This window comes from Mastomys coucha, unplaced genomic scaffold (assembly GCF_008632895.1).
Source record: "Mastomys coucha isolate ucsf_1 unplaced genomic scaffold, UCSF_Mcou_1 pScaffold22, whole genome shotgun sequence".
Classification (NCBI taxonomy): Eukaryota; Metazoa; Chordata; class Mammalia; order Rodentia; family Muridae; genus Mastomys; species Mastomys coucha.
The window spans coordinates 1,131,064-1,153,208 of NW_022196905.1; the positions used below are offsets into that span (position 1 = coordinate 1,131,064).

General features: G+C 38.3%; 1 protein-coding gene across 1 annotated transcript in view; it reads left to right on the forward strand.

The window, feature by feature from the left end:
* Positions 1-14,237, forward strand: part of Acyp2 (acylphosphatase 2) — a 159,858-nt gene extending 145,621 nt beyond the window's left edge. The window contains exon 4 of the mRNA XM_031340378.1: positions 13,788-14,237. Coding sequence (XP_031196238.1) covers positions 13,788-13,902 — 115 coding nt within the window. The 3' untranslated portion in view covers positions 13,903-14,237. The remainder of the gene's footprint in view (positions 1-13,787) is intronic.
* The last annotated feature ends 7,908 nt before the right edge of the window (positions 14,238-22,145 follow it).

Sequence of the window (22,145 nt, forward strand, 5' to 3'; positions counted from 1 at the left end):
ATAGGCCTGCCTTTATATGTTACTTGCCTCTTTTCCCTTACTGCTTTTAAAATTCTTTCTTTGTTTAGAGCATTTGGTGTTTTTATTATGTAACAGGAGGAATTTCTTTTCTGGTCCAGTCTATTTGGAGTTCTGTAGGCTTCTTGTATGTTCATGGGCATCTCTTTCTTTAGGTTAGGGAAGTTCTCTTCTATAATTTTGTTGAAGATACTTACTGGCCCTTTAAGTTGGAGGTCTTCACTCTCTTCTATACCTATTATCCTTAGGTTTGTTCTTCTCATTGTGTCCTGGATTTCCTGAATGTTTTGGGTTAGGAGCTTTTTGCTTTTTGTATTTTCTTTGACTGTTGTGTCAATGTTTTCTATGATGTTTTCTGCCCCTGAGATTCTCTCTTCTATGTCTTGTATTCTGTTGGTGATGCTTGCATCTATGACTCCTGATTTCTTTCCTAGGTTTTGTATCTCCAGGGTTGTCTCTCTTTCTGATTTCTTTATTGTTTCTATTTCCATTTTTAGATTCTGGATGGTTTTGCTTATTTCCTTCACCTGTTTGATTGTGTTTTCCTGTAGTTCTTTAAGGGATTTTTGTGTTTCCTCTTTAAGAGCTTCTAGCTCTTTACCTGTGTTCTCCTGTATTTCTTTGAGGGTGCTATTTATGTCTTTCTTAAGGTCCTGTATCATCATCATGATAAGTGATTTTAGATCTGAATCTTGCATTTCCGGTGTGATGATGTGTCCAGGACTTGCTCTGGTGGGAGAATTAGGTTCTGATGATGCCAAGTAACCTTGGTTTGTGTTGTTTATTTTCTTATGTTTGCCCCCCACCATCCCCCGCTATCTGGTTATCTCTAGTGCTACCTGCCCTTGATAAATCTGACTGGAGTCAGTCCTTCCTGTGATCCTGGTTGTATCAGAACTCCTCAGAGTCAGGCTGTCTCTGTGATCCTGTGATTCTGAGATCCTGTGACCCTGAGCTTGTTAGAACACCTGGGAGTGCAGCAGTTTCCTCTGGGTGTTGTGGGACTTGCTGTGGTGCCTGGGCTCAAGGTCTGCTCAGGATACCAGCCCAGAGAAACTGGAAGGAACCCAAGCCACTCTGCTGTCAGAGTTCCTGTGTGCCTGGTCCTGCAGGTCCTAGTTACTCCTGGTGTTGGGACAGATGTTGGGTCCTCCTCACCTCTGATCCTGAGAGTGTTAGAGCACCTGGGAGTGGAGCTTCCTCTGGATGTTGTGGGACTGGCTGCAGAGCTTGCGCCCAAGGTCTGCTCAGGACACCAGCCCAGGCAGTGTATCTAGTTTTATGTGGAGGTTCTTTATCCACTTGGACTTGAACTTTGTACAAGGAGATAAGAATGGATAAAATTGTATTCTTCTATATGCTTACCACTAATTGAACCAGCACCATTTGTTGAAAATGCTGTCTTTTTGCCACTGGATAGTTTTAGCTCCTTTGTCAAAGATCAAGTGACCATAGGTATGTGGGTTCATTTCTGAATCTTCAGTTGTGTTCCATTGATCTACCTGCCTGTCACTGTACCAATAACAAGCAGTTTTTATCACTATTGCTCTGTAATACAGCTTGAAGTCAGGGATGGTGATTCCCTCCAGAAATCCTTTTTGTCTTTTCTTTCATTGTTGAGAATAGTTTTCACTGTCCTGGGTTTTTGGTTATTCCAAATGACTTTACAAATGGCTCTTTCTAACTCTGTGAAGAATTGAGTTGGAATTTGGATGGGAGTGGCATTGACTCCATAGATTGGTTTTGGCAAGATGGCTATTTTTACTATACTAACCCTGCCCATCCATGAGCGTGGGAGATCTTTCTGTCTTCTGAAGTCTTCTTCAGTTTCTTTCTTTAGAAACTTGAAGTTCTTGCCATACACATCTTTCACTTGCTCAGTTAGAGTCACACCAAGGTATGTTACATTATTTCTGACTATTGCGAAGGGTGTTTTTTCTCTAATTTCTTTCTCAGCCTGTTTATCCTTTGAGTATGGGACGGCTACTGATTTGTTTGTGTTAATTTTATACCCAGCCACTTTGCTGACGTTGTTTATCAGCTGTACGATTTCTCTGGTGGAATTTTTGGTGTCACTTATGTATAATATCATATCATCTGCAAATAGCGATACCTTGACTTCTTCTTTGCCAGTTTGTATTCCCTTGATCTCCTTAAAAACTGTTACAGCAGCATTTGTGAAATACAACTTTTCTCATCTCTAGTGATGCTCCTTAAAAAGGAGGTAGCATGGGGCAAAAAGGTAAAATTTCCAGAAGATCCAAATGTTGATTGTAGTTTTTCCATCATGAGAGAGAGTAGAGAATTGTTCCCTACACTCCGTCCTTCATGTCACTAGGCAATTTCTAAGTAATTATAATCCTTATTGTCATGACTACAGATCATATACTAAATGTATGCCTACATGTCTCATACTGTCTTCCACCACTCCAGGCTGGGGATTGAACACAGTTTCATACATGCCCAGGCAAGTATCTACCTTTGGCCATCCCCAGTCATGACTTATCTAATTATTGTAATGATTAGTATGCTTTATACCAGAATTCTCAGATTGGTAAAGTAATGTTAACTTGTAGTCTTTTTGTTAAGGTGAAATTGTATTATTTAACAAGTAGTAAATAACACAGTGAAAATTGATAAACTTTGCAGCTTTACTTACATATAGCACATACATTTTTAAAGAAATATTTTTAAATGCTATATGTAGGTTATCTCCCTATTTAGATTGATTTTTTTATATTATGTATATGAGTGTACATATATTTACCACATACATGCCTGATGCCTGCAGGAGTTAGAACACGGTGTTGAGTCCCCTGAGACAGGAGTTGTGGAGAGTGCTAAACAACCATGTGGCTGCTGCAAACAAAACATGAATTCTTTGCAGGAGCAACTAATGCTCATCACTGCTGTGCCATCTGCCCAGCTCCTGTTTTGCTAATTTAAAAAGACTTTGTTCTTATCCTTTTTATTGTATTATTTAGCTAGTGGTTAATATGATGAAGATCTTAATTATGTTAAATTCACAATAATGCAACCATTTTCACATAAGCTAATAAATTTAAAAGATGCCATAGGATTTCTAGACACAGAATACTGCAGATAATCATGTGTTGATCTCATCTTTTTATAGTTGTGGTCCTTGCTTGTGTACTGGAAAGAATACTAGGCTGGAGAGTCAGAAAGCTTGCAACTGTCAGTCCCTTACCTGAGGAGGTCATCTGTGAAACATCTCTTTCTTAACCTGTGCATCAGGTGCCAGACTGGGCACTCCATATAAGCCAGTATGATCAAGACTTATAACAAGCCTATGAAGTACATAGACATGCCTCATTTTGTTATGCTTTTATGAACTAGAGATTTGTCAACCCTGCCTCTAATAAAAGCATGAGCACCATTTCCCCAATGACATGTTTTGTGTACAAAGGATGTTTGTATCTGGGCATGACATTTTGAATTTGTTTTTACATTTATATTTGTGTATATGTACACATATACACACATGCCACAGTGCATATGTGGAGATCATAGGACAACTTATAAGAATGATTTCTCTCTTTTAACCATGTCTATCCTGATCTCAGTCATCAGGGTTTGTGGCAAGTGCCTTCCCACTGAAACATCTCAACAGCCCTAGTGAAACATTGTGATAATTCTCAAAATGCTTCAGTCTTTTAAATTATTGTAACACCTGTTTTGGTGATCAGTGATCAATTTTTTTTGTTGTTGTTTTTTTGTTTTTTTGTTTTTGTTTTTAAAGATTTACGTATTATATATAAGTACACTGTAGCTGTCTTCAGACACTCCAGAAGAGGGCATCAGATCTCATTACGGATGGTTGTGAGCCACCATGTGATTGCTGGGATTTGAACTCAGGACCTTCAGAAGGGCAGTCCGTGCCCTTAACCACTGAGCCATCTCACCAGCCCTGATCAATGATTCTTAATGTTGCTGTTTTATAGAAATAATTAAATATCAGGGTTGAGGAAGGAGATATTAACAGGTGTAACCTGGCCATGGTAAATCTGAAGAAGCCACAAGAAATGGAATACTGAGGTATCTGGCTGTGGCTCTAGACTTCTGTGACCTGGTAGACTTTCTATTTTCTAGAAACTAGATTGACCTTGGATTTTGCTAGAGGCTGCTGGAAACTAGGAAATGGTTGAGGGGCCAGGGCCAGCTCACCTACATCCTTATTCTAGGAGCATCTGTCTCTTCCTATCTTAGTCCAGTAAATCTAAGAGAAGACAGTCCTGAGGGCAGTCTGCATTCTCCCTGTCCTTGCCTTCAAACTGTGCTAGCTCTTTGATATCTCAGTCGTTAAGTAGTGTGTCCAGAATTATCTAAACACTGAATAATGAACAAATGGCTTGCCCTGAATAGCTGGTGGAGTCTACATTCTGGTTATGTCATGCCTCTGACATGGTTTACCTGGGCCACTTCATCTTCTTAGTCTGCATATATAAAAGAGTTCAATAACATAATCCAATTTTTACAGACTGATCTTGATGCTAAATGTGCATTCTAAATAAATTAAAGATTGCAAATTGCTTACAACAGCCATGCTTCCTTAGCTTGACTTGTTCTTATGGCCATCTCCTGAGACCCTAGAATTTTCTTCTGTTATGCAAAAAAAAAAAAAAAAAAAAAAAATCCAAGGAAGGTACACAGTGCCTAGGAGACACCCAATTTATCTCAGGCATCATTACTTGATATTGCTAAATCTTTATGCCTGAATACTCCTAAGCATATACCAACCTTCTGTTTTATCCGTAGCCAGTGAAAGCAGGGAAGAGAGAGCTGTATCACCAATAGAAACAGCACTTATTTTAGGAACTAAAATCAAGAATTTGCAGCACACACAAATGTTTAGTTTCATCTCTTGAGCTTTATAAAGCTCAACATCATACTGAGACCATAAAATCTTTGTTCTCTAAACTAAAAGAAAAATCCAAGGGATTTAAACATTTTGTGTTGAAAATGAACTAACATTAGGATCTCATTTTTTTCCTACTGAGTTCCAGTACTAATGGAAGGATAGTGGGTAGAGCAATAAGGAGTCAACCTGCTTCATCTAAGCCACTTTGTGTGGGAAGGAAAAACATTACAGAGGCTAGAAGCAGTGTCTAACATAGACACGAAGAAGGAGGGCGGCATCACAGGCCCGGTTTGTGCTTCCATGGGAATAGTGCCTTCAGTGTCATGTGACAAGCTGAAATACTCAGAGCAACCTGACAATGTTAGAGAAAAAAAAAGAAAAGGAAAGAAAAGGAGTTGGCTTTACTTGCTAAAATTTGTTTACCACATTCTAATGGGTTAAACATTCTTGTCTAAGCACAGAGATAAATGTTAATTAAATCTGAGTAATAAGGTATTATAATATGGACCTGGTTTATATTTTTAATGTTACTTTATGGTACCAAAGAAAATACAGGGCTTAGCTATTTAAAAAAAAATAACACCATGGCAACCTGAACTGAAATGGTCTAGAATTCTCTAAACCATAGTAAAGGTCCCTAATATTATTTTAAAGTTCTCTGTAAGATAGGACATGAAGAAGAAATCAGAACCTCCTGACCTAAATAACTTGATTTTACTAAGTTATTTAGTAAAATAACTTGATTTTGATTACACTCTGATCAAATGTGCTTTGAAATGATCCAGCTCTACTAGATGACTTTAATGTAGCCATTCTCCCTGTATTTACTATGGTAAGGCTTTTTATAAATCTTGGTGATGTATGCTTGTAACTGCAGCACTTAAGAGGTAGAGAAGCAAGAGAATCAGAAATTTAGGTTGGCCTTAGTTTCATAGTAAGTTCCATGCCATCCTAGGCTAAATGAGACCCTGTCTCAGAACCAAGAAACCAAGGATCCAGTGGGCAAGGGTATAATACAAACATGCTTTCCCCAGAACAGTGGAAACTGACTGAAACTGGATAAGTCAGCTATTAACTTTGAAAAGAGAACACTGCCACTAAACTTCTAGTTTCCAATACTAAGTCAGGAGAAACATTTTTTCAATGTTCCCTAGTATTCCCTATAATATTTTTAGAGTGGCAAATTCTGTGTTTTATTGCAGCACATTTAGGGCTGATAGCTGGCAGTGCATGGATGGGCTCAGTATTGAATACCTTTCTAAGAAATACTAAACACAGCAACGATGAAGCATATTTATAGAATCCAACACACTAAATGAATTCCATGTCCATGAATTGGAGTGTCAGCATATTCTGCTTGGTAACAAACATCCAAGCCCTGCTTGGCTTGCCTAGTAGAGCATTTTGGAAGAGCAAGTAAGTTCTGACAATATAACTTATTAATTAACACTTAATCAATAAAATTAAGCATATCCTTAGACCTACATATTACAGTAGCTAAACACTTGCTATATTGCTTATTATATATCTTATATTTACATTTATATGGCATACATTTTTGCTGTAAGAAAAAGCTGAAACCTCAATGACTACATGATTCTCCTTCCCCATCCTTGTGTAGATAAATTCCTTTAAAAAGGTTACAAACATAAGTACTCCAGACATACTCTTTGTTTTCAAATGTCTAATTTATCCTTTCCAGAAATCCTACGTTTCATCCCAATATACAAGTCTGCCAACATAACTTACTGCCCTGAGGATGAGCACCTGTTGGACGCTTCCCAGGGCTCCCACATGTCATGCATGCTTTGTCATTGTGACATCTTGCCACATTATAACCATGTGTCTCGCCCACCCTGTTCCCAGAGTTCACTGGGGACAGGCAGTCTTCCTGATTGCCTTGTTTGCCTAGCACAGAGTACAGAATAGGTAGTTAATAACTCTTAGTAAGCATTTGACACATCTTTTGTGGCTGTTTTAAGATAAATTTTAACTGCAATAAAGATGATATACAAATTGAGATTTTTGGTTTTTCCTTCATTTCTAAGACTCCACTACAACCCACTGAGATCTGGCAATAAAAGATGTCCAGAGCCAAACATTAGGAGGAAAGACACAAATCTCAAATCTTCCGTAGCACTTGCTAAGACTGCACCAGGCCTCAGAAGCTTAAACAGATAAGCTCTTGACATGAGGGGTGATAAGGATGAAAAAGAAGAGAGACATGAAAATAAAATTCAAACCAAAGCTGATGGGCTGTACAGATAGCTAACAACCTATCACTACTGGCATCCTGCCAGGTTCTAGGATGCAAGAGAACACATGGGTAAGGGGTATGTGAGTGGGAGGAGGCATGGAAGCAGGTAGAGGTGGTAGATCTGAACAACCAAGTGGACTCAATGGGCATACATCTATCTAAAGCTTTCATACTAAATCAGGGAGTAAAGGTGGAGATGAATTAAGGTCTCAACAAAGTAAAAAAGAACTCTCACTACAAAGGATCATTGGCACTACAGAGTCCAGTTATAATTAACCTTGGTGTTGTGGCTTAAAAGGAAAGGCTTGATTTCAGTTCACAAAAATCTCATGCTTCAGATTTCAGAAAACTTCTTACCTAAATGAATTCAATTTATCTCAAATTAAGTAGCAAATATAAAGAACATCAATGGTGGTACCATAGTGCACATGCATGGTTCACAGATGAATCATTCATAGGTTTTATGTGAACATAACTATGTGGGTGAATAGGCTATGAGAGGTAAAATACCCAAGACAGGTTCAGATGAATTGTTAGTGGAGGCTAGACAAAATTTATCAGCACTAGAGCAGCAAGAGAGTGTGACAGAAGTCATGGGAGCATTTGGAAAGGCTCCTGGGCTCAGTTTTGCGATATGGGTGTTAATTCAAGACTCTGGAACTATGGCGTAAAGCTTAAAATGAAAACTAGGAACGTATTCTTACAAATGAGACTTACAATTCCTGGTGAGAAATCCAGGAGCTTTGATGGAAAAATCAACATGATTGTGGAAAATGCTTCAAGTTCTATATTTTTCCTCTACACAAATTCAATTAAATGTATTTGAACAAGAGTCATAAAAATAGTAATTAGGCCCACAAGCTAATTATTTTCTTTTTTAGAATAAGTGAGTTGTAGCAGAGGCAAGCAAACATCCTTTTTTATGGTTTTTGTTTATATGCTTCTTGATTTATATCCTACGTCCTTCTATAAGAGAGCTAAAATTATCGTGCTATGAATTTTTAGTATTTTTCTTTATAATTTCTGCCCAGGAGACCCAAGTTTCCCTGAAAATGAAGCATATGTTAACTGGGTATTTGCCTCAATGTTGGGCTTAAATTGTGTTTTCATTATTTCATGCATTTGGAGCTGAATGTGACACGCTTGGGGCAGAATATGACATATTTAACCTGATTATGCAATGCATTTGGGGCTGAATGAATGATTGAAAATAAAAGATTAAGTATGTACATAATGATTTTGTACAAACTATCTGTTAGGATATGAGATTCCTTTGTCTGCAAACTGTTTTCAGAGTGATTGATTGCCAGGGGAATGCATCCACTTACACACAGGCACAGCCCTCAGAGTCAGTCCAGTCTGACCCCAGCCTTGCTGGACCATACCTCAGTCCAAGAACTGGATTGCAGTTGCAGAGCCCACTGTCCTCAAAATACATGGGGTTTTTTTGTTTTGTTTTGTTTTTTGTGATGGAAGAACATTGTGTTCCTTCCTTTAGTGGAAAATGGTCTCTAGCAAAGTTGGTAGTAAAACACAAGTGTACCCTTCTCCTGTAGCTCCCATTGAGAAAGTTACAGAATCAGTACCAGAGGAGGGGAAAGGATCGCAGCTTTTTAAATTTATTATACCATGTTTTGTTCACTACAGATTTTAAAATGATTTGTAAGAACATATTAAACTGCTAACAAAAGAGTAGACACTTAAGAATAAAAACAAGGGAGGAGCGCAAAATAGAGCCAGGAAGAAGGCCATAACGATGCTTACAACAGGACCTCTGCTATGGGTGGGCTTGCACTTGGCTCTAGACTGTCTAATAGTCCTGCATCTGCTAATGGCATTAGCCTCAATTTGCTTAAGAGCATTTTTGAGGGAAATGGAAAAGTCAGGGTAAAGGGTGAAAATACAAGAGTGTCTGGCCAACTCATTTTTCATTTGGCTTCCTGTAGGAATAGATCTTAACATATCTGGAACAGAGAACATACTGAACTGTGTGTCCTTAATACAGTCTTCCTCGGTACACTTCTGGGACAGGATGTTCAGAGATATCCAAGGGTATTGAAATCAAAATCTAGGCTGGCTGGACTGGCCATCAACAGAACCCTGAAGCTCTCTCAAGCTGTTGTATCGCCTCTTCAGCAATCTCTCCTCTTCTACAGTCAGACAGCTCAAGAGCTTTGTCTGTTCTTGCTGTCTCCATTTCTTGCTCCATCCTTACCCCTAAAACAGTTCTAACCTGGTCTCCACTCCAACCATATCAGTGATGCTGTCTTGCTAAGGTTCCCAAACCACTTTTTAGTTTACTTTAAAAAAATACTTTAGTAAAAACTTGGTCCCAGCAGCATTTGGAAGTTCCTCTACCTGTGTGTTTCTGCTTCTATTCTGTTGACTCAAAAATGCTGGTGTTCCTTCAGATATGAGGAGGTGGCTCCAGCAAAATTATAGGCTAAAACTGAACACTAGTAACAAACAAAACACATCTACTACTTCTGAATTCCATAGCATATGATTTTATTGAACAGTAGCATGGTATGTTAACCTGCTCAACTTTCAATCCAAAGTCTTTCTGCTGTTCTTTTATTTCAGACCCAACAAAATTAGGAGCTACATTCCCTTGACTTGCCTTGGACTTAAGATTTCAAATGTAATTTATGCTTTTACAGTCAGTGATATTTACATGAATTTTGAACTTTGACCTGAAGTATCCCAGGATGCTTTCCCAGACTTACTAATTTGAAGATGTTGAGTGACGGGATACACTACATTACAGCTGAGAAGCACTTCTGCCAAGACTAGGGGGCCTTGGGAGTGGAATTTCCCTAGAAGCATGTAACTCTGGGGATACCAGAGCTTTCTACATGAGAAAAGGCAGAGGACACTTAACTGCAGTAACACTTATCAATAGCCTACTATGTGAACTAGATGGCCAATTAAGTGATTCACAACGAAACACCCTCTTCAGCCTTTTCAGGATTTCTGTGATGACAATAGTGGTACCATCTTTTTAAAGATGAAGAATCTAGTCTTAGGTTAGTTATGCATGATCTGGGGTTAGGCATGTAATCAAAATACCATTTAAACATTTGTTTTTAAAATAAAGTATTACTCACATAATAAAGAATAAAGAAACCAGTTTAAGAGAAGAGAGAATAACAAAAATGTTATGCACTGTCTTTCCATTATTAATGCTAGCCTAAAAGCTTGAGACCTACAAGTACCACATCAGCTTCTAATTCATTTGCTGTCTTTTCTTACTATCTGCTTCTTCATTTTAGGCTGTATTTTATACCAGTGCTGTAGAGATATCTGAAAGGATAACTCCACTCGAGTCCCAGGAAATAGAACTGCTATCAATTATTGCTAATGTTGGCTTTCTAGTGCTTTAATTTAGTCTCCTTGTTTCAGTCAAGGGTAGTAGTTAGATAGCAGTTTTCATATCATCCTAGGAATTCACATTCCTACTTTCTGCAGGCAATATTCACTTGACTTACAGGGGAGGCAGTGTTGCTGGTGCTGTTTCCACATATGATTTCTCCATAGACTCTACTCTCTGTAACTTTGCTCAATGGTAGGTTAATAGGGCAGTTTTCAAACTGAGATTTCAGCCTGAAATGCTCATGAGGTCCTTTAATTGTAGATTGGTTTTCTGTACACATACACACTCACTTACTCACTCATACACACACTACATTCTCTTGTTTCAAAGACAAGCACTAGCCGGGCAGTGGTGGCGCAAGCCTTTAATGCCAGCATTTGGGAGGCAGAGGCAGATTTCTGAGTTCAAGACCAGCCTGGTCTACAGAGTGAGTTCCAGGAGCCAGGGCTATACAGAGAAACCCTGTCTCGAGAAAAAAAAAAAAAAGACAAACACTGCCATAAAGCATGAGGCTTTCATGTAAAATATTGGAAAAAGAGATCCTGTCTGTAAAAGGCTTGAAAACCCTGACTTGATATACTAAATACTGAGTGGGTGTTTGTCTATCTGTTGAGGTACTAAGGAAAATACCTTAAGACTTTTATATAACTCACTAACAGCCACACACTATTCCTAGAAGATAGCAGAAAGCCTGTGACTGGGCTTGCAGGAAGAACTTGCTCCCATTGCCATGTTGTGAGATTCACTCTGGACACCAAGTAAAGCTAGACAGATACTGTATTTATTTCTATTCTGCATAAACTCACTCACAAGAAATGAAGGAAAACTGGAGGAGCTGTTAAAAATAAACAAACCAATTGCAATGAATCACCTTATTTCACAGGCTTATTTCACAGGGCATCATTAGTCAAGTCCCAAGGCCTCCAGCAAGCTTTGAGAGGACAACTATGCCCATTATTTGTGTTATTTCATAGAATAATACCATGGGCAAAAGTTCTTTTTAGCTATTAAAGAGGATTTTTAAAAGATTTTGTCTCACATGATATAAAATCAAACTTGAGTCAATACTCAGGGTTTGTTTCTGCATGTGGATAGCACAGAACCTAAAATACCCAATCAGGCATGAGATCTATAAATCTGAAGAAGACAGACTCATTCCTTCAGTGTTATTATCTGGTAATGTCATCATAATCTAATAACAAGACCAAGTCTGTCTTAGAACATGCATACTAGTGTCAAGGAGGCACATCATCAAGAACACATAAGCAATTACATAGCAAGGCCTTTCCACTCTGACCCTGGGAAGTCAGTAGTCTAAGCTGATTTTCAAAGGCTACAGATGGCTTCTTTGCTGCTGCCAAGTCCATGAATGTGTGGCACTTACTGTATCTGATGGCTAAATATCCACCATCTGCCACAAAGAATTACAGAGAATGTTACAGAAACTGCAATGGGGCTGAGGGTTGGTGACTACCTGCATAGTAACACAGACACACACATACAAATACATGGACACACACATATATATATACACACACAAATGTATACACACACACCCATGCATGAACACATAATATAATAATAATAATAATACATATTATAGCATTATATTATATATAAACATAGTAAAGCATTATATTATAGTATATTGTATTAGACAAAGAGCTCTTTCCCTGGTCATTTGATATTCAGCAACACTGTGTTTTATTTAGTCATAAAGCAAAGATGGCCTTAAGTTGCTTGGAAGTCATTCATGCAAGATTATTGTGATTTTTCTTCCCTGAAAATTCTTTTCACAGCATCTGTAATCCTCATCAAACATGTAAGAAATACATTCATAATGAAAATATTCCTTCTATTGCTACTGTGTCATTGTTAAAGCCAATGTGGTTTTGGTAAAGGAATAAAAAATAAATAAAAAGAAACAAAAATTAGTTTCATTAAAAAATCTCTACACAAAACACTTAAAATACATTGCAGCAGCAGAAGACACATGGCTATCAAGGAACATCACTCTGTCAATAGATTTTTCCCACTTACATTCTTTTTTCATTTTTACTACTTGGATTTTGGACTTTCTAAAGAGCCTATCAAAGGATAATGTTTCCTTCTCTCTCTCTTTTTTGTGCCTTTTCTTTTAATTTATTTCCTGCTTCAATATTCCCTCCTTCCCTCTGTGCCCAGTTACCCAGAAAGGCCAGGACTAGGCACTTAAACAAGAGACCTCACAAAGCCAAGGCAAGCCAACCCAAGATTAGCAGGCTTCCTCCCACAGACCTGACAGTCCGGATGCTAGTGTCTCCACTCAGAGCCTGGTACTAAAAGCTGGTGCAGAATAAGGTAGTTACAGAAGCTGACCTCGGGAACCAACCCCCAGATGATCTATCTATAATGCAGTCTGTACACCTGAGGCCCAGGGAGCACCTCAGAAGACAGAATGGGAAGACTGTGAGGCCAGAGGACCTCGTCATGTGTCCACAGTACTCAAATGCATGAGCTAAATCATAGGTATTGCTAATAAGTTAGGATTAACAACTTCTCTGAATAAGCAGAAAAATGTTTTCAGAACAATTAGATTATATGAACAGGTATTTCATGCAGTGCAATAACTTTGCTAATGTATATGGTAAGAACAGTATCTGATATGAAAGACAGATCATCTAATTTTATTTAATATTTTACAGAAATTATGTCTATTCTTTTTCATAATGTTTTCTGTCTATATAGCATGTGTACATATACATATATACATATGCACATACACACACATACACACATATAAGTCTACCATATACTTGGTAATGAAAAGAATGGCGAATTGCTTTTACTACAGACCACTTTATAAAAGTATTTTGAAAATTAAGAGCAAGGTAATAATGACCTTGAAGGGTTTGTTTGTTTGGTTGGTTGATTGGATGGTTTTGTTGTTTTGTTGTTGTTGTTGTTGTTGTTGTTGTGGGGGTGGACAGGGAGAATAACCCTAATATGAACTAAGTTGCTTAAATTATTTCCTTTATTTGTCCATCTGTAACTATGTATTACACTATTATATAAAATGTAAGAAAATTTATTTGTTTATTTTAATTAAGTTTGGTATATTGAGTAATGTATTTCATTGTGACATTTTCATCAGCATGTAAGACAACTTATAAAACATATTTTATGCAAAAGTTACATTGTAAATGTGAACTTCCTTATGGAATATTTTAGTAACTCTGTCTGTACTATATATACTCATTTCTATTTGTTTCTGTTTATAGGAAGTCCTGGCTCAGCAAGGTTGGGAGTCCTAGTTCTCGCATCGACCGGGCCGACTTTTCTAACGAAAAAACAATCTCCAAACTGGAATACTCTGATTTTAGTATTCGATATTAATGGAAGAAAAATATCGATTGCAATGCTTATATTATAGAAAAGAAAACATTTTTAGGCTTATAATAGTAGAAGAGTTAAAAATGGAAAGTCTCTGTTCTGGAATTATACACTACTGAAATGTCTGAAACTGAAAAAATTTACTCACCTATGTTTTAGCAGAAACTAAATATTATAAAATAAAATGTCATTGTAAGTTATCTGATATGAATATTCAAGTACAATGTTGTCTTATGGAGTCATTCATTTCAGAAAATATTATAACATACATGTTATTTTATATTACAGTATATATGTTATTTGGCTAGACATAAAATAAAATTAACTATCTAAAATTACCTTTGTGTACTCTTGCTTAATAGGCTGATTTTTAGTGTCTTCTAAATAATAATTTACTATTAAGGTTGAGTGATTAGTCTTAAAAATAGTTAAAATAAATTTGTGTGATGATCACCGTAACTGGAAAGTAATAGTAATAGAGAGTTAGTGTGTAAAACTCTGCTTAAACTCCAACCTGATTCAGTACAAAGTAGGACTTAGTATCCTTGACTTCATTTTTCTGTGGTTGGGATAGGCAACCTTGGTGACAGCAGCTAGAAGAGCTAGTTTCAGTATAGCAAGCTTTGAAACTTTTAATCTACACCCTTAAGTTACTACCCTGTGACTAAAAGCACTGAGTCTAAATAAGTCATCTTAACTTGGACTATCATTTGGGGATCTTCAAATGATAACCAGGCAACATAGTATTGAAGACAGGGTTCATTTCTATACCATGGAATTATAATAATGAATAGGAAAGACCTTTAACAGAAAATACAGCAGGATTTCACTTGCACATATATTATATATGTTCTTCACTAATTTCTGTTGTGGGAAATATTAAAAAGAATGGCAAGTTCCCACACTACACTGGGCATCGGCAGGCCACATGGCTCCAGCTGGGTATTCTCATCTCAACAGACTCTCTGGCCCGGAGCTCCAAAATCACTCCACCCAGCTCACTAAGTTCCCACTGGCAGGTTGCTACCATGCCAGATCCATGCTTCAAAACCCCCATGGCCTTTGTGGTGCACATCTGGCAAACCCATGCTTTGCCACCATACCTTTCTCTCTTCAACCCAGTTAAACCACCACATGAAGGAAAACGCCAAACAAACTTAGTACAATGGTAACTCAATCGCTGGGTGCAACAACTAGAATCCCATATTAAATCTAAATCCTCTGGTGGTGAATCCTAGTGGATTCGCCATAAGCCAGGAGACACTAGTAGCTACATCTTGTCCTCTTTCTATCCCTGTCCAAAAGGACCCTATCTCTCACCTCCTTCTTCTCTTCCCCTATCCAACCCAGAAGTCCTGCCTACTCACCCAGAGATTGAACCCTTTATTTTTTAGGGTTCACAAGGAGTCACCTGAGTATGTGATTCATTCCTTATTCCTGACAACCCCTCCTGGGAAAGCAGAATTAACATCAAAATACAACAGCACCAGGGCCATCCTAACAGATTTCTATTTTAAATTTTATTTATTTTTATTATGTATATGCATGTACAATTATGTGTGAATACAAAGACGCAGCATGATTTGTGCATAGAGGTCGTAAGTCATTCCTTTCCTATCTTGTCTCTTGTTTCCTTCAGTCCCAGGCTTCAAGTACCTTTATCTTCATAGACCTGATTTTCACATTTTTTATAACAATGGAGCCCTCCACTAAAATACAGCTTTACATAGAACTGAATACATAAAAGAATTGGTTGTTTGTTGTTTTGTTTTGTTTTGTTTTAGCACAACTGGTGTGACTGAACTGGAATGGAGAAGTCCCTCACACTTAGTCTCTCCTTCCTTGTATTTTGGTCTACTTCAAATCCTTGGGAATGCAAGCTGAAAATGACCATGCTAGCACATCTTGTAGGCATAACAAATTGTAGATCAAAGGTTTCATGGTTGGGTTGATGTACCAATCCCACCACTGAAAACCTTGCCTTGTTATAGAAGATGGAAGTGGTAGCGTAGAACTTGGGAGAGTGGCCAACCAATGACAGATACAACTTGAGGCCTCCACTAGCAACAAGTGAGAGCCTATGCCAGACACTCCATGGATTGCTAGGAACCAGAGGCTGCAGAAACCAGAGACCCAAACACAACTGATGGGAAGAAAAAAAAAGGTAATGAAATCATTACTAATGATATTCTGCTATACCCATAGATCTGTGCCTAGCTCAATTGTCATCAGAAGGGTTTCATCTAGAACTGATAAAAGCAGATACAAAGACACCTTCAGCCAAACACTAGGCAGAGCCAGGGGAATTCCAAAGAAGAGCAGGAGGAAAAATTGTAGGAGCCAGAGGGGTCAAGGACAACAGGAGAACAAGACCTACAGAATCAACTATGCAGGGCTCAAAGGGGTTCACAGAGACTGAAGCAGCAATCATGGAGCCTATATGAGTCTAAGCTAGGTTCTCTGCATATGTCATGGTTATGTAGCTTGGTCTTCTCATGGGACTCCTGACAATGAGAGTAGGAAGTGCTTCTGACTCCTTTTTTTGTTGTTGTTATTCTTGGGACCCTTTCCTTCCTACTGGTTGCCTCATACAGCCTTGATATGAGAGTTTGTGCCTAGTCTTATTGTAACTAGTTATGCCATACTCAGTTCATATCCTTGAGAGGCCTGCTCTTTTCTGAAGAAAATGGAGGAGGAGGAGATCTAGGGGAGATAGTAGATGGAGGGGGTACTGAAAGGAGTAGGGGTAAGGGAAACTGATTGGGATATAATGTATTATGGAAGAATAAAGTTTAAAATAAACTTTTATTACATTTTTTTAAAAAAAAGAAAAGAGAAAGACATACAGAAAGAAAATTACCATCCTATCTGTGAAGCAAATTCCATTGCTATATATGGCCCAAGACATGACCTATACCTACAAGTCTGTATCCAGGCCTCTCTTCTACCTGCTGCATGGTATAAACTGAGAGAAGAAAGTAGATGGGGTATTTGTTAGCTTGAAAAGTTCATTTGTGGGTTATAATAACATAACATATACATAAGACAGTGCAATGTTGGCAGATGACCTTCCATATAACTAAAAGAAAAGAAATATATTCCTATTATTTGAAACTAACATTATGATAAGTTAAGGGAGCATTGTATTGTGGGTGTGGAGAAGATACATGCTGGCTCTTCATTGGATAAAAGACAAGCAGAAATGCTGTGACCTAAGGGAGCAAAGAATTGTCTCAGGCTTTGGAAATGGCCAGGAGGCTGCCCTTTTCCCCAGTCACAAAGACCTGTACCTTTCTTCCTGAAGCACCTCTAGGGATGGTGAACAGGGACTCCCAACCCTAATGATATCACTATCCCCAAAGTCCTGCCAAGCATCTACAAGCACAGGAATAGCTTAAGGAGTAGTCATAGTAACTGACATGCACTCGAGACAAGAAGAATCAACCTTGAATGCTTTCTCACCTTAAGGCATCGTGTGTGTTCCTTGTGTGAAAGAATGCAAAATACCATGAAAAACAGACAACTTCCCAGCTCACAGACAGCTTGAGGATCCATTTAGTTTTGAAAGTGGAAGATAGATATGTGTTCACATTCATGTTTGAAATAAAGATCTGTACTTCTTTAGGAATACTGGAATACATAGGAAGGTTTTAATATGTATATATGATTAAATGTGACACTGATATGTGACTTTTTATTTATATCCTTTAGTAGTTCTCATCACTCTTTAAAAAAAAATTACACTTTGCTGAAACAATCTTCTATCTGCACAAAGTAAACCATACTAATGATTTATGTATAAATAACCCCTACTACTTGGTAAAAATGTTGTAGGCAATGAGTAAAAAATAGGTGTATATGAATGGGTAGAAAGCAAGATAAATAGGATAAAGCAATATACAAATGTGAAATCAGATAACATACCTTAAATTCTAATTCATCAAATTTCATACTGAACATCCATGAGGATTTTCAATTTATATACATACCCATCCAGTGGCCATGGAGAACTAACTGGGTTTACCTGAAAGGGAGGCTGGGAATGAAAAGGACACGGTGTGAGAGAAGGATGAAGCCAAGATGAGGTTCTGGTCAAGGCTCTAAGTTTAATTCTGCAGCTCCAGCTTATGAAGGGAAAACCCACAAAACTCATCCTTTGTAGCAAACCAAGCTCAGCAGGCTGTCTATTCTTCTAAGTTCCTGTAGGAAGCTACAAGTGTAATCAGGGCAGATGATTCCACCTAGGTCGTTAAAGTCCATTGTGGCTAGCACTTAAGGTCTATTCATCCTGCTCGTTGCTGGAAAAAAAAACCTGCTCAAGGCTGAGGAGAGCACATATATACAATATTTAAATATTATAATAAGAAAGGTTTGGTCAGAATTAGACATGTTAAAAACCTAAAGTTCTAAGATACTTAATTCAGTGACTATCAACTGGTGCCTCAACACTCCTCATATCCACACTCTCTGTCCCTTAAGCAACTAGAATCCTGAGTGGTATGACTGACAGAAGAATTTGAAATAATGTTTTTGTATTCATATAAAAGTTCCTACCATTAAAAAAAAACATTCCTACCTTTAAAAAAAACTTCAGTCAATGGGCTGCAGTTGTAGCAGGAGCTCAGCACTTAGAACTCTTGCAGAAGATGTAGTTTCAGCTCTCAGTCCAAGCGTGGCAACTCACAACTGTCTGTAGCTTTAGTTCCAGTGACACATAGACAGAACACTCAAATACATAAAGCAAGGGAAGCTCAGTAGGACCTTGTTAACAGGAGGAGAAATGGTAAAGAATGGATCTTACCTAGCAGGGAATAATCAAGAACAGAGAAAGAAAGTTCTAGGCTGCTTCTATTATGGGTATTAGGTGCCTAATCATAAGGGTTCAGATAAACTCAAGGTTCATCTAAAACTGCATCTCAAGATCAGAGGAGGGTCTTGTAGCTGGACAGATACACAGCAAAGGAGGTAACTAGCAAGAATGGAGATGCCAGGCAACAATGTCCATTAATTTGACTTTGTTGGAATCTACTGACCATTATGACTTTTTAAAATTACTTTATTTTTGCAACTCGTTACATCATTTCCCTCTTTCCTCACACTAAACCCTCCCATGTATCCCCTTGTTCTCCTTTTTAACCCATAACCCCATTTTTTTTATTAATTAATGTTCCATGAAACATATTATGACTTTTTTTTGGAAGTATATGTATGACAAATACGGCATATATTTTAAGTTTCCCCATGACGGCAGATACAGGTATCAGAGATGTTCACTTCTCTGTAAAAAAGATTCCTCATAACTGCAACTTATTCGAGGAACTAAATGCAGAGAGCAAAATGAGTCATGAGACCTGCATTCTGGGCCCAGCCCATCGCTAGTTAGCAATGTCCTGGGATCCTCAGTTGCAGAGTCCAGAAGTTACATATTTACTAGATGCAGGTAAGCCAGGAGACATCCAGGGGTGATAAGAGGAATCCACAGAAGTCCTGTGCCAAAGACATGTACAGGTTGTTACTTGGTCCCTGGGCTGATCAAACCAGAGCAGCACCACCCCTCATCTCATTCACATGTTAGGATTGCTCCTGACATCTTGTAAGCCAATCCTGGGCCTAGGGATGCAGCTCATGTAGAACACTTGCCCAGCATGTGTGGGCCTGAACCCCATCTCCAGTACTTTAGAGAAGCAATCAAAACCAAAACACCAAAGACATCTGAAGTGGAAATTGCTGGTTTGTTGGGGACTCAATTGAGTCATTTGATGTTTTTGTCTGGAAACTGTCTCATGAGAGGATGTTTTGCTGAAGCAGACTCATGAGAGGATGTTTTGCTGAGAACAGACATGTGGTGTTCTTCTGGAAGCTGCCTGGTGAAAGGGCTTATGATGTTTGGAAAGAGTCTAAGTATAACTTATAGACATTCTTGCATTGGTTCACCTTGCCGTTCTTTGCTGGTCATTATTGGGCTTCCCTGATGCTGTTCTTCAGGGATAATACTCTTGCATTGTTTGCCATGACTTTGTGGAGAGAAACACACCAAAGAACTTCTGGTGGTATTCTGACTGCTTCTTGCCACTTCTGTGGACTTGTGAGAATCAGTGGAGCCTCTTGGTTTCTTCTGGATCGAGCTGCAGCTACTGATTCATGGTTGGTGAGTCTACTGGACTGCCGTTGCTGATTCCTGTTTTGTGTTTTGCTAGTGTACTGGACTGCTGACAAGAAAGATTGGAATCACCCCCAAAATACTATTTCAAAACAGGTCCACAACTCCCATTTCCTATTAACTTTTCTTTTCCCCTACCTCTAAAAGGGAGGATCAAGCACTACAGAACCATAATTAAAGTCAATTTTGAAAAAATCTTAGCCTTCAGACACCAGGCTTAGTAACGTGAGTGTTTTCTGAGTTTTGCTTCTGTCAGGTTGGCATGGTATGTAAACTGAACCATAGCCATTTGCATCAAGAACACACGTACAATACAAAAAGCACTGTGCCAACAAATTCTTATGTCTTAGGTAGCTGCCATAAAGACTCACGTCCCCAAGTTTGTTTTTCTGTTGTCTTATTTTTGTTTTTATTTTAACAAAGGTGGAAAATTATGCAAGAAGAAATATAAATATGTAATTAGTGGTTAATTTTTAAATATTTTAAATGTTAATTTAAATGTTTTTAAATGTCATAGTGATTCCTAATATTTAGAATCCTAGATAGAAGGTAACTTTTCCTTAATTAACTCACATATCTTGGTAAGGAATGGTGATTTATTTTTCTGTTTGTTTTACTCCATGTGCATTTTAGGTAAGCTTTCCACCACTGAACTATATCTCTGGCTATGGTTTGTGATTGAGAATAAAAACCAAGTTCTGATAATTTTTAAAATTAAAATGTAAATATATGGTTCTTAAATGAGCTCATCAGGTGGTGGGAATTGGTTTACTTTCCTCTTTTCAGGGAACCTAGATTACTCTTTCTCCTCTGCTAGGCAAAAATATAACAAATAAAAAAAAATCGGACTTCGGACTGCATTCTTGGTTGGATGTCCCAGATACATCTTTTATCTTCAGAGTGCATGTTTATTTCCAATTTTCCTGATAGATTCTGAAAGTAAAAACAAATACAGTCTTTCTTCCTTTCCTCTCCCCACTCATCATTCTTCACAAATGTTAGATGTTCTCTGGAGGAAGATTAGAGGATTCAGTAGATCCACTGTGTTAGAGATGGAATTTCTATTTCAGGCTGTTCTAAAAAGTGAGAATTACCATTATTCTACTCAGCAAGGGCAAAGGCACAATTTCTAGCAATTTTTTACAGATAAATCTGGATGAAGAACATGCATACCAAACTCTATTAAGAAATCTGCACAAAGAGTATATTGTGTGCTATTTCTTTGGAAATGTAGTGTAGTTATCAACACTACAGAGGGGAATTACATGGAGCAAAAATATTTGTGAGACAGATGATTTTTCAAGGAAGTAATCAGCTGTTTCTTTACAGATCCTAATCACCAGTTTAATCCGCCTAAACCACAGCACCTAAGGAAGAAAACACAGTGGTAATATAATGGGTGATCCTTTGTCAAGGCATGGCATTCTGGCAAAGGATAGAGCCTCAGTGGCAGAGTGTAGGAGAAACTCTGTTGAAGGATGTTGGCGACAGAAATGGAAGGAAAGAAAAGCAAGGGGTGCCGTTGCAAAACAAGGACAGTGGCTATGTCCAGGCTACAGGGAGTGCGGGTTCTGGTCCAGAACAGGGACACAGAAAGCCTTACCCATCCCTGCCATTTCTTCACTAAAGTTGTGGGTTCATAAACACTCGCTTTGTAATTGTATTCTCCTACTCAGCTCTTTCTAGCCATGAAGTCTGAACAAAGTGACTCCTCCACTGCTTTTAATCCAGCTAATAAGCCTCCCCTTATATGTCTCAACTCACAACCCTCTCTCCTGCGTTCTTTTTCTGGCTTTCCTCCTCTCCTCAGTGAGACTGCTCAGATCAACCCTCCCTGGTGCCTACTTTCAGTGTACCAGCAGTCCCTAGTCCTCCTCCTCCTTACTCTTGCTCTGCCATGGTACCACCTTTACTTCCTCCCGACTGGCCCACAGGCAGATGAGATCCACCAAATTAATGCCATCTACCCATTTGGGGCTGAGGCAGTCTCTAACTAGGACCCTGAGTGAGGCTACAATTCTTGGGACATTTTCACTAGAGAGCAATTTATAACTTAGCTAGTCTCTGTGACGCTGTGCTAAAAGTA